The sequence below is a fragment of the Rhinopithecus bieti genome, unplaced genomic scaffold, assembly GCF_001698545.2.
Source record: "Rhinopithecus bieti isolate Rb0 unplaced genomic scaffold, ASM169854v2 scaffold_63316, whole genome shotgun sequence".
In the NCBI taxonomy this organism is placed as follows: Eukaryota; Metazoa; Chordata; class Mammalia; order Primates; family Cercopithecidae; genus Rhinopithecus; species Rhinopithecus bieti.
In genome coordinates, this window is record NW_016824497.1 from 1,538,179 (window position 1) to 1,552,435 (window position 14,257).

At 36.1% G+C, this 14,257-nt stretch overlaps 1 protein-coding gene across 1 annotated transcript in view; it reads left to right on the top strand.

The window, feature by feature from the left end:
• Positions 1–14,257, top strand: part of TLK1 (tousled like kinase 1) — a 163,031-nt gene that overhangs the window by 98,192 nt on the left and 50,582 nt on the right. Inside the window, 6 exon segments of the mRNA XM_017862374.1 lie at positions 60–149; positions 1,376–1,468; positions 5,047–5,093; positions 5,095–5,155; positions 5,272–5,408; positions 8,856–9,044. Of these exon segments, the coding sequence (XP_017717863.1) occupies positions 60–149; positions 1,376–1,468; positions 5,047–5,093; positions 5,095–5,155; positions 5,272–5,408; positions 8,856–9,044 (617 nt within the window).

Genomic DNA, 14,257 nt, shown 5'->3' on the forward strand with positions numbered 1-14,257 from the left:
ATTGCTAATTAGAAACTTTTTTTTTTTTTGCTAATATAAAATTTTAATAATTTTTTTAGGTTCGACCGAATAGCCCTTCTCCTACTGCATTAGCATTTGGGGACCACCCTGTTGTACAACCAAAGCAGTTATCCTTTAAAATTATTCAGGTAAATGATAATTAAACTGTTTTTTTCCCATGGCTTCTAAGAAACCATTGACTAACTTACTAACAACTGAGATGTCTATTTGTTTTATATGTAGTCATAAAGCAGAATTACACATCAAGAAAGATAACAGTAATTACTAAACAAAAACAACAGAATTTGTAGGAAGGAGTGAGAAACTGAAACACACAATTTACTATCAGCTGTGACTTCTGTTTACTGATTCTTTCTGAACTTAATTTCCAAGTATATGTAATTGATGTATTGTGAAACTGCTGTATTTTTTCTAAGTGTACATTAAAGCCGCTCATTTGACTGTATTTATGTAAATACATATATGTGGCAAATTATAAAAATTATTTGAATTATTTATATATTTTCTACACTTATTTAGTTTCATGAATTTTGAGCACAAAGTTCTTCATTTTAATTTTTTACATGTGGTAGTTTCTGAATGGCACTTTCTCAGACTGGGGTTTGGGAGAGTAGAGTAGATGTTACTCTTCAACCTCAGCTTGCCAGATTATTTCCATTAGATTTTATTTGTGAGGTCATATCCAAACTGTTGTGCATGTATCAAAACCTCTTTCTTTGGATGATCCTGAGGCTACGATTACAGGTACATTCCTTCATCCACTGAGTAGATCATGAAAGGTTTTGCTGCATGAGATGTTGGTCAAAGGACATAAAATTTTAGTTAGAAAGAATAAGTATCAAGGGAACTATTATACATCATGGGGGCTACAGTTAAAAACAGTATTTTGTGTATATGAAAATTGCTAAGAGAGTAGATTTTAAGTGTTCACACCACACAAAAAAAGATATATGTTAAATAACTTGATTTAGCCATTCCACAATGTAAACATATATCAAAACATTGTGTTGTATACCATAAATACCTAGGTTTTTACTTATCAATTTAAAACAGGTTTTGCAAAATTCAAAAAAATCAGCTAGAGGAAGGTATAGCACAAAGCAGCGGATATATTGAATTGTAATGTGGGACATCAATATTCTGAGTAATTGACCTTTCTAGATGTCTCTTGGTAAGTCTGTAGCGTTTATACACTTGAAGTTATTAAAACTGCACTAAAACTTTTTGAGATTCACTTTACATATGCACACAAATATATTTTTCTTTACCTTTTGAATTTGGAGTAAAGTCTGGTTTTGCGTTTGCTTGAAACAACATATATAATGGAGATAATAAAATAACTTTTTTCATTTAGACTGATCTCACAATGCTGAAATTAGCAGCATTAGAAAGTAATAAAATCCAGGACCTGGAAAAGAAGGAGGGACGTATAGATGATTTGCTCAGGGTAAGTAATGAGTCATAGAGGGGAAAAAAAATTGAATAAATTATTTGGCAACAGTCAAACTGTTTAGAAAATACTTAGCATTGCAAAAAAAAATCTGTAGCTAGGCCGGGCACGGTGGCTCATGCCTGTAATCCCAGTACTTTGGGAGGTCGAGGTGGGCGGATCACAAGGTCAAGAGATCGAGAGCGTCCTGGCCAACATGGTGAAACCCCGTCTCTACTAAAAATACAAAAATTAGCTGGGCGTGGTGGCGCATGCCTGTAGTCCCAGCTACTTGGGAGGCTGAGGCAGGAGAATCGCTTGAACCCGGGAGGTGGAGGTTGCAGTGAGTTGAGATCGCACCACTGCACTCCTGCCTGGCGACAGAGTGAGACTGTCTCAGAAAAAAAAAATACTGTAACTAGAACTCAATAAGCTTTTTCTGTTAGTTTAAGTACATGATTGAAAATACCAATTTTAAAGTGAAATATTTTATTAGATCTTCAGTAAATTGGGAATTGAGAAACTGTTGGAGAACTGAAAGGAAGTTAATAACATTTATGTGACCAACTACCATAACACAAATAGCCATTTCATATTAAAGTTTATTGATTTTATTATATGCCTGACATCTGATACCGATAGGATGAAGTAACTGCTGCAGTTCTGAAGGATTTTAAATGTAAGCTTTATTTAAAAATACATCTAGAAGTATATTTACAATGTAAGGGTTTAAAGCAGCAGTTCTTACCCTTGATGCTCCTTAGACTCACCAGTTGGGAAGGGTGAAAGTACTTAATGCCTGAACTCTACCCTGAGAGGTTCTGATCAAGTTGATGACATGATGTGGGCTTGGACATTGGTAGTTTTAAAGGCTCTCCCGGATAATTCTAATGTAAGCCAGCATTGAGAACTACTGGTATAGAAACTCGATAAAACCAACACCTGTGATCCTACTGTGTTTGTCAGTACCTTTAAAATCCAGTGTGTCTTTTTCCTGATCCTGTCATATTTATTTTCTCACATCCATTTACCATTTAACCACTATTTAAAATTTTGTGTTTGTCGTGCCTTGGTATTTCTTTATGGTTGTATTAAATATGTGCTTACATTCTTAACAATATATTATTTCATTTGGTTTTTGAACGTTAAGTGAAATTTTCCGGTATGAACCCTTTTGCCCAGCTTGTTTTCACTGAACGTTATATATCAGAGTCGTCCACTTTGATGAGTATAACTGTAGTTTGTTCTTTTCACTGCAGTATTGTAAAGCGTTTTGAGTATACCATAATTTCTGTATCTTTTCTGCTTTTAGTTGACATTTTATTTCTACTTTTTCTAATATAAACAGTTCTAAGAACATTCTTTGTACGTGTCTTCAGGGCAAATATGAAAGAATTTTTCTATGGTATATGTTTAGGAAAGACATAGCCAGAGTACAGGGAGTATGCATTTTCCATTTTACTGTGTAATAGCAGTTACTTCTCAAAGTTTTTTAGTCTGGTCATTTTTTTCCCCCCAAGTGACACTCTGTCACCCGGGCTAGAGCACTGTGCGGGATCATAGCTCACTGTAACCTTAAACTCCCGGGTTTAAGCGATATTTCTCCCTCAGGCTCCTGAGTAGCTAGGACTACAGACTTGTGCCATCACTCCGGGCTGATTTTTTTTTTATTTTTTGTGGAACTGGGAGTCTACAGGCTGGTATTGAACACTGGCTTCAAGTGATCCTCCCACCTTGGCCTCCCAAAGTGCTGGGACTACAAGCATGAGCCACCATGCCCAGCTGATCTTTCAATATAAATTATTAGTCTTACTGAAATTGATTTTTGGTATGGCATGATGTGGTTTCATTTCAGTTTCTTTCTATATGGATAATCAGTTGTTCATCCCCATTTAATTAAAAGCTCATTCTCACACTGCCAGCTCTATCAGCATAAAATCTTGTTTCCAATATACAAGTGTGTCTATTTCTGTGTTCTGTATCATGTTTCCTTGTTCTGTTTGTATCTCTACACAAGTACTGCAGCATCTTTTTATCATTGTTGATAAAACAATTTTTATCAATTGTTTTTGGCCATTAGTAACAGTGAACATAAATAACAGTCCTTCAAATGAGATAGAAGCTTATTTTTCAAGAGAAGAACAGAAGTGGGCAGCTCAGATATTATTACTCCTCAGTATCATATGGGACCTTGTCATTGTTAGTTCATGGCTGATATCTCAAAGGTCACGTCAAGATTCTGTATATCTATTAGGGTCACAATTATGATATCTGCTTTCTAAGCAGATAACAGGAGGGAGGATGGGAGCAAAGAACAAAAAGCACAATTCTGTGTGCAGCCTTCTTGGATATCTCATTGAACAACTTCTGCTTGCATCTCATGAACCATCCTTCGCTGCAAGGGAAGCTGGGAACTGTAGTCTTTTGGCTAGGCAGATAGCAATCCAGGATAAAACATTGAATTTCCATTATTAAGGAAGAAGGGGGCTTAGGTGATCATAATTATGTAGCTTTATATTAAGTCATGATACATGGTTAAACAGATATCCTCTTCTTCATTTTGGCTATTTTTGGCCCTTTGCAGTCTTAGAGAAATTTTAGAATCAGGTTTCAAGTTGCATATGCATCATACACACACATTGTTAAGGTTTTATTTGAATTGCTGAGGGTCTATTAGTTTTAAATTCTGTTTCCTCTTCCTTGAAAAACAATTGTGTTGGGTATCTGATTTTAGGCTGGCAATTATTTTCTCTCAGCACTTTCAAGATACTGTGCCCTTGTCTTGTGGATTCTACCATGGTTGGCCTAGACTTTTGATTCTCAAAGTGTGATCCTCAGACCAGGAGCATCAGCATTCCTGGAGAACTTACTAGAAATGGAAATTTTCAGGTCCTTCCTGAGACCCGATTCAGAAGCTCTGGGAATGGTTCCCAGTAATCTGTTGTAACAAGCCCTATAGGTTATTCTCTTGCCACTGTACTAATCAGGCTCATCTTTTGATGTTAGAGAGAGGCCTCTTTTCTGAGCATATGGCCACCTACAGAGTGAACAGAATTAGTATCCTATTGCTAAGGAAGAGTGGTGAGGACAGCTGTTGGGTAGGCAACTTGTGTATGTCATTTATAAGTTCAGTGGAGAAAATATTTTGTTAGTTATAAGAGATAGAGGAAAACTCACATTTAATTTGTTAATTATGAGATAGAGGAAAACTCACATTTATTTTTAAGTGATAGACACTTTATATACCATATTTTAGTTATTTTTAACAAAGTGAGGTAGATTGTGTTGCTTCTATTTAGAAATAAGAAAGCTGAACTAAGTTTCTTGTAACTTAGCCAAAGTTAACCTTAGAGTATGGATTTGAATGTGATGGATATGGATACAAACTTCCCTGTATGTACTTTCCACTACACACTTAAGTAACATTTAACAGTATTATCTCATGGCTAAGTAGGCTTTTTTTTTTCTTGTATCATACTCAGATATTTAATATTATTAGTCCTATCTGTATATAATTTATTTAGAACATCAATAATATTTCTAAGCTTTTCATATTCCCCAGTCTAGACCTTTTGCATTTTCTACTTATGTCACAGGCTAACTGTGATCTCAGACGGCAAATAGATGAACAACAAAACTACTTGAAAATACAAAGAACGATTAAATAAGTGCATATCAATGAGCAAGAAACTTCTTATTGAAAAGGTAGGCTAAAAGTTGAGTAAATTTTCCCTTCCCCTTCATTAGCCGCTTTTGCTTTGTATGCTTTTATAAATTAATGAATAAAATTGAGTGACGATTTTTTTTTCTCCTTTTCTCAGAGTACACAAGAAAAATTGTCAAGCAGAGAGAAGAGTATGCAAGATCGATTACGCCTCGGGCACTTTACAACAGTTAGACATGGCGCTTCATTTACTGAACAATGGACAGATGGTTTTGCATTTCAGAATCTTGTGAAGTTAGTCATTCTTAACATTTAAAAGTTTTTAGTATTCCTTTGGGTTTTCATTGCTTTAAAAGATTATAGATTTGTAATTGTGCTCTCCAGTTCATCACTACCCTGAAATCATAGAATTTAGTACATTTGAAAGGGATATGAAACCAAGAGTATTATGATTGTAGCTTAGTAATTTCTTGATTAATTAGCATTCGTCTGTGGAATATAATATGTTATTCTAACTCTGACTTTCCGACATATTAACTGAACGTTTAGCTTTACAGATGATATTTTGAGAGGGAAATCGTTGAAAATTTAATTTCACTGGAAGATTTGTGTATGTGTTTATCTCCTAGGATTTTCCTACTTAGTTTTTTCCCATTCCCCATTCCTTACGTGTTAATATTCAGCACTTGCCTGCTCTCTATTCCTAAGGAAAAAAACTTCTCTTTTGCCTCAGATATAGTAAATCATTTATCAGTTAAACTGAACATGTGGCTTTAGCATTTCTGAGGTAAACTCTTTATTATTTATTTATTTTAATTTCAACTTTTAGATTCAGGGGATATATGTGCAGGTTGTTACGGGGTATATTGCATGATACTGAAGTTTGGGGTACAATTGAACCCATCACTTAGGTAGTGAGCATAGTACCCAATAGTTTTTCGATCCTTGCCCCTGTCTCTGCTTTCTTCATCTTTGTGGCTGCCAGTTTCTATCATTCTCATCTTTATGTCCACGAGTCTCCAATGTTTAGCTCCCACTTATACATGAGAACATGCAGTGTTTGGTTTTCTGTTGCATTTCAGATCAAACTTTAAAACAGAGAAATTATAGTTACCATATTTTCTTGAGTTCAGATGGTGGTAGATAAGGATTGATTGGCTGTTTATGTGTTAAGGAGTGCTAAATATGCTACTCCTTTTTTGGGGATGGGAGGTGGAAAATGTTTTTAAACTTGAAAGTTGGGAGTAATGCTAGCATGAACATCAGCTTTTCCAGAGTATCCAGTTATTTGAAATAGAAGCAAAACTTTCTTTCACATGCTATCACACCAACATTGCTGTTCGAACACTGCCACCTAGGACTTGCCACAGAATGACCTTCTCTCTCAGCAGATTTATTCAACTTTTCTTCAACATAGCTGTGCTAGTTATACCACAGTGAAACAAAGGATAATGTACTTCTGATATTAGAGAGTTTGGATTTCAATTCCGCAGATAATGGGACTTGTTAAAGGTTTACATATAGTGTACGTGATCAGAATGATATCTACAGTGATAGTTGTAGAATAATTGATGGTAATGTGAAAATATTAGAAAGAGGATGAGTGTTATTGGTAGTTAAGATGGAGGGATATCCAGATGAAAGGTGATCGAAGCATGAACTAACATATCAACAATAAAGTAGAAAGCAGAAGGTAAATTTTTAGTGTTTTATGAGCAAGAGGCTCTGCTACTAAACCCAGACCTGCAGTTGTCCTGCAGTGAATAATAGAGACGGTTATATAATCAAATATGAATGTTCTGAAATATAAATTCTACCAGTAGTTCCAATTTCTCCACTTAACTGTCAAAAAAGAGGCCAGGTGCAGTGGCTCACGCCTGTAATCCCAGCACTTTGGGATGCTGAGTTGGGAGGATCACTTGAGGTTGAGAGTTCGATACCAGCCTAGCCAGCAGGGTGAAACCCCATCTGTACTGAAAATACAAAAATTAGCCAAGAGTGGTGGTCTGCGCCTGTAATCCCCGCTACTCGGGAGGCTGAGGCACAAGAATCGCTTGAACCTGGGAGGTGGAGGCTGCAGTGAGCTGAGATCACGCCACTGCCCTCCAGTCTGGGCAACAGAGTGAGACTCTGTCTCAAAAAATAACTACCAAAAAAGAAAATAATTACTTGTATGTCCTGACTTTCACTAATAAGCATTTATTGAGGACCTACTATGTTTATATCAAGCCATTTATAATTGGTGATATAACCCAGAGTGGTTAGAAGATGAGAGGAGAAATAAATAAATAAAAAGTAATAATAATCTCTAAACTGTATAGTCATCCCTGAATAATCAGCCGTTAATATCTATTCCAGTAATTATTTCCATTAATATTTTAATCATTAGGATTATTACTGCTTATTTACATTTATACCATCCTGATGGTGCCCTAAAATAGCCTTAAGATTTACTTATTAAAAATTGAAATTTATTCCTGCCTCTAAATGAAAACGGATTAAAGTCTTGTTCTCACTTTGCTATTCTTGAGGTTTTTCTCTACTCTTTTAATCTTCTACCTAGGTTCTTCTTGATTTTTTTCACTCCTGTCGTATTCTGCTACTTCATCACTAAAACCATAGGGAAGGGGATGTGTGTAAGGTCAATTCTGCATTAGCAAAGTAGGAGCCCTTTAGTTCTGGTGTCAATGGTTGGGGAGAGGAGGTCATGAAATATTTGACTTGCTCTAAGTATCGTAACCATATAGGATTTGAAAATTTTTATTGGCATAGTGAGGTGACCTAAAAGAGAACATGGTTACTGTTAGAATAAGCTTAAGGTGTTGTATGATAAGTTGGTTTTTAAAAGTTTCACTGTTAACTACTTAATGCTCTGCTCAAACTGCTAAAATATCTAATCTACATTTTAATAATCGACATGATATCTATTAGTTTTAGAATTAGGGAGCATTTGCAAAATTGTTTCAGATTCTTGAATGATAAGCATTAATTTTATTTTGTTACTTTCCCATTTTCAGAGCCGTGCTAATTTTCTTGCTATTTTCTTGTCTTTTTTTCCCTTAAATTATGAAAAAAATTTTCTTATAAATTTCTTACGTTAAGGTTAATTTGTTTGATTTCAAAACACCAACTTCTCATTCCCAATTTTTTTTTTAAACAAAAGTAGATTTAGAAAATAACTCTCTTCATATTAAACTCATATTTGCCTTTTGTAAATTTGTTTGCAAATACTGTGGTGAGACGCATGTGTAACATGTACCCCATACTTTAATAGTTTGGGGGTTTGTTTTAGCTCATTTATTTATTTCATTCAGGAAACATTTATTGAGCAACAGGTAAGTGCTGATCTCTACACTAGGTACTAGGGATAAAACAGGATACTGTATAAATGGACACCGTCTCTGTTCTTAGAGGGTGATGTCGTCTAACCGGACACTTTCTGATAGAGCATCTATAGGAATGATATTTATTAGAAAGGTTGAGGTGGGGAGATAGAAGTTCCCATGAAATTATATATGGCAACACATCTTTCCCTAATCTAGGGGTTTAGAGAACACCTCACTTAAAAAAATTCTTTCACATGAGACCTGAAAGATAAGTACAAGTCGGTTCACAAGAGTGGAACCAGAAGGCTACAAATGTATATTATATGGTTTTTCATGTTTTTTATGCGTTTTTTTCCAATTTAACCATGAAAAGTAATGGAAGGTTAATATGGTTTTGTTTGTTTATTTTACACAGGCAACAAGAATGGGTGAATCAGCAAAGGGAAGATATTGAAAGGCAAAGGAAACTTCTAGCCAAACGCAAACCTCCCACAGCTAATAATTCTCAGGCACCCTCTACCAATTCTGAACCAAAACAAAGGAAAAACAAAGCAGTCAATGGAGCAGAGAATGATCCTTTTGTTAGACCAAATTTACCACAACTGTAAGCCTCCATTTAAAATTTTTCTTTTTTAAAATTGTTGCCATTGAGCGTGAATGTTACTAGTGGGTGTTATTTATAATTAATACTTAGATAGCAAAATTGATTATGACCAGGAAGGAAGGCAGTATTGAAAATTTAGCTCTAAATTAATAGCCCCAAATATCTGAATTCTACCTTTTTAAGCAGAGATTTAACAATTCTCTTTTAAAATAGAGACTTAGGTAGCTAAGAGGTTACCAGAATTCACCCTTTCCTCTGTGTCTGAATCAGTTAAGAATCAATTGAAAGTTTTGGATTATTTTAATTTAGTGTTTCCATTCACATTCCTTTGTCGGAGAGAATGAAGTAATGTAACGACCATTTATATATTTTCTCAACCTGTGAAAGCAGTTTATTAGTGGGTTATAGGTATTGTTTTTCCCTTTCTGCTTTTCTTTATTTTCTGGATTTTCTTTCTTAATGAATTATGCTTTATAATTTAAAGGACAAAGACATTTTTTAAAAGTTACATGCTTATTGTAGAAATTTGGAAAATAGGACAAAAAGAACAAAATAATATAGACCATGATCCCATTTCACAGAGAACACCATTGTTAAAATTTCAGTATACAGATGTATCCAAACTTATATAAATTTTCTGTTCTAGAAGAACTTATGTAAACTCATGTGAGTAGAAAATACATAGGCTGGGCGTGGTGGCTCATGCCTGTAATCCCAGCACTTTGGGAGGCCGAGGTGGGTGGATTACCTGAGGTCAGGAGTTCCGAGACCAGCCTGGCCAACGTGGCGAAACCCCGTCTCTACTAAAAATACAAAAATTAGCCGGGTATGGTGTCAGGCACTTGTAAGTCCAGCTACGCAGGAGGCTGAGGCAGGAGAATTGCTTGAACCCGGGAGGCGGAGGTTGCAGTGAGCCGAGATCATGCCATTGCACTTTAGCCTGGGGGACAAGAGTGAGACTTTGTCTCAAAAAAAGAGAAAATACATACACCCTCTAATGTCTTGTGTGTCATATATTCGTTTCTCCTCTATTGAAAGATGGTCTGTCATCCATGCTTTGAATCCCATCCGCAACTGTATCAGGAACCTCTTCTGTTGATACCTCCTTTGTGCTCTACTTGTTAACTTCCGTTCAGAAAACATGTAAGCAAAACCATTAAAAAACTCTCCCTCAATTACAAATCCCTTTAGTCTCTATATTCTGTCTGTCCTATTCATAACTAGGCTTCTTGAAAGAATTGCCTGTCCTTGTAGTCTCTTCTGCCTTGTCTTCCAGTCCCCCTTTCTTAAACTGAAATTATTCTTGATTATCTTCCTGATGCTAAATGCTGTAACATTTGGGTCTTTAACTTACGTGGCAGCATTGAATATTGTTGACTTATTTTTTCCAAAAAGACTCTCTTAGTTTTTAAGATACTCAGTTTCCATTTTAACTCATCCAGCTGCATCTTCTCAGTATCTTTCTATGGGCATCATTTACTTACCAGTCTGTAAAATGTAGATGACTTGTAGGGATATGTCCTAGGCCATCACGTTTCTCACTCTGCGTATTCTCCTTGAGTAGTATCTACTCTTAGGGTTTCGGTTACCATGTACATCCTGCTGACATCAAAATTACCATCTCAAGCCCACTTTTCTCTGTTGAGTATCAGGTAATTCTTTCTCAGTCTTGAATGTCATATCCTGCTTAGTTGCTGTCAGTACTTAAATGTCTCACAGGAACTTCTAATGCAGCCTGTTCAAAACTATATTTACTAAAAACAAACAAAACCTTGTATTTACTGTTATCTTTCCCATTCAGTCTGTCTTTACATGCACACCTTGCCCCTTTTCTGTGTTCTGTGAGTGGCACTACCATCCTCTTACATGTAAGAATTGTAGTTGTCACCTTTAACATTTTAAGTACAGATTTTATTTATTTTTATTTTTTATTTTTTGAAGAGATGGAGTCTCCCCATGTTTTCCAGGCTTGCCTTGAACTCCTGGGCTCAAGCTGTCCTCTTTGCCTTGGCTTCCCAAAGTACTGGGATCACAGGCATGAGCCACTGTACCTGGCCAGATTTTGTTGATTTTTTCTTAATCCATTAGTGATTAAATGGTGATAATATTAATCTTTCAAAGTTCATCTCAAAATGTACTTTCTTCTTAAAGCCTTTCTTAAGTTTCTTGAGCTGTAGTAAGTTACAATTAGAACGTTTTGACTATCATTAATTTTAAAAGAACTGTACTTTTGTAAGTTAGTAAATTTGTTCAAGAAAAAACAAAAACGCACGTGAATGACCGGGTTGGTGGGTGGTTGTATTAAAAGAAAGATGGGATGTCTCACACCATCATCCCAGTGCTTTGGAAGGCTGCAGTGGGAGGATCGCTTGAGTCCAGGAGTTTGAGACCAGCCTCTCAACATAATGAGATGTTGTCTCTATTTTTTTAAAAGAAAAAAAAAAAGGAAAGTGTGTGTTAGCTTTAACTCTACCCTGTAGATACCCAGTCCTACTAGATAGCAGATATATCCACTCATCTTTTATGTAAGTTCCCACTAACGCCATTCATTCTAACTCAAGTTAATGCTATCTTTTACTTGGGTTATTTTTATAATCCCTCCCTCGTCCCATTTCAATTTTGGTTTCTTCCTGCAGTCTATTTTCATGTCGTACAGTCATTTTCTGAAATAAAATGTGATCCTTTCTTTATCTTCCTTATAACCCTAACAAAGCTCTCCAGTACTTGAATGATATAACCCCAAAGTCCTAATATGGCTTATAAAGCACTTTTGATCTGGCTCCTTCTTCCTTCTCTGGTCTCATTGTTGCCATCATTCAGTACTTCTACTTCACTGTCAACATTCAGACTCTCACCCGTTGTCTTAATTTCTGTTAATCTTTTAAGTCCCACAGTAGTTATTGCTTCCTCCTGAAAGCTTTTCTTTAGTACATGAAAGATGGGAGTTACTTATTACTTTGAGGTATCACCATAGTAAGTATCCTCTATCTCTTCAGTCACAGCATCAGTGTCCACTTAGGTAATGATACTAGGAAGTTGCCTGTCATCTTAATGTTTCCCTTTCCCTCATTCTTTGTCTGTTTCCGTAACATTTTCATGTTTGCTCCATTCTTCATTTTCACGGTCACTGTCTTAGTATAGGACCTTGGTTTTTTATTAACCTAGATTACTGGTTTTCATGTCCTACCGTGTTTAACCTCTGTCAGTGACTTTCTAGATAAAATTCACCCACATGAAGACCCTTTATGTAAACCTTATTTCTCACTTTAGCCTCATTTTCCAACATTTGCCCTACGTATATCTTAAGTTAAACTTTTTCAATTCTCTAAATGGACTGTGCTTTCTTGCTTCTGTGACTTTATCTTGTTCCTTACCTTTCTTCATTTGTCTCATTTCCTATTTATCCTTTAAGACTTGGCTCAGATGCTTTAAATGCTTTCTTCAAAAGGAAGTTCTAACTTTTTTTTTTTTTTTTTACTGGTTTCTCCTATTGCCCCTCAAGCTAGGTGTCATGATATTTTGTGCATACCTGTGTGTATTGTACCATTTATTTCACTGTTTTATCTCTGTAGTCCCAATGCCTAGCACAGTGTTTGGTGTATGGAAAGTGGTCAATACTAAATTACAACACATAAACATTTAGGCTGGATGCAGTGACTCATGTCTGTAATCCAGTGCTTTGGAAGGCCAAGGTGGAAAGATCGTTGAGGTCAGGAATTTGAGACTAGCCTGGGCAACAGAGCAAGACCCTATCCCTACAAAAATAAAAATTAGCCAAGTGTGGTGGCATGTCCCTGTAGTCGCACATACTCAGGAGGCTGAGTCAGGGGGATCTCTTGAGCCCAGGAGTCTGAGTTTACAGTGAGCTGTGATCACTCCACTGCACTCCAGCCTGGGTGACAGTGAGACCCGGCCTCAAAGGAAAAAAAAACAAAAAAAACTCACATTTGATTGAATTTAATTTTTTTTTGATAGATTATCTTTCTGGTTTGTCACAGGTATTTTGTTTACTACTTGTCTTCCAAGATGCTAACAGCTTTAATTGTAGTCTAATAGTCATAGTCTTCTCTCATTTCTATCCCATTTTATTCCATATGTTGACCTAAAACTAACTCTGTGGCAAATGAAGTGATGGGTACTACATAGCAATTTGATTACATTCTTAATCAGATTATAGGTTTAAATAGGGCAAAAGGCCACAGAAGCACTTTGATTCATATATACTGCAGTTTGAATAATGCTTTTTAGACACAAAATTTCACATCTCTACTTGGCGAACTATCTTTTAAAACTTCTTTTGAATCACTGCTTAGTGAAAATGGCTTTGGCTTGTGTGCAGAGTATCTAGTATAATTAGGGGACAAGTTATGAATCTTTAGTTCTATTATCTATCAATAAATTAGCATAGAAAATGAAGCTACTGTTATGTAGTACAGTAGTCCCCAACCTTTTGGCACCAGGGACCAACTTTGTGGAAGACAGTTTTTTCATGGACCAGGATGGGGGCTCGGGGATGGTTTTGGGATGAAACTGTTCCAGCTCAGATCATCAGGCATTGGATTTTCATAAGGAGCACACAGCCTAGATCCCTTGCATGAGTAATTCACAATAGTATTTGTGCTCCTATGAGAATCTAATGCCACTGCTGGTCTGACAGGAAGTGGAGTTCAGGTGGTAATGCCTGCTGGCCTGCTGCCCACCTCCTGTTGTGCGGCCTAACAGGCCGTGGATGGTACTGGTCTGTGGCCCAGGGGTGGGGAATCCAGATGTGGTGGGTAGGACTTTAGGTTCTCTAGTCAGACAGATGTGGATTCCAAACTTAACTCTCCCAGATTATTTTTAGTAAGTTATTTTACTTCTTTGAGTCTCCATTTTCTTGTGAAAGTATCTACATTATACTGTTGAAAAGACTGGGAGGTAATGCATATACTTGGTGTGGTTTTGGTTTATAATTTATTTTTAACTATTAGCAAGAGTCAGTTTTTTAGGTGATAACTAGTTATTTTAGTTGCAAAGACTTTATTCAGAGTAAATAGTTTGGATTTACTATTAATACTGTCTTTGGATAAAGTCTGATGACACTTGCATTGATTTTTCTTTGCTAATACATTTTAACCAAGATTTTTACTTAAAATATATTTCAAATTAAGCTTTGGTTGTATCTATTAGACTTACATGTTGCGTGTTTCACAGAGGGTGACTGTGAAGTTAAA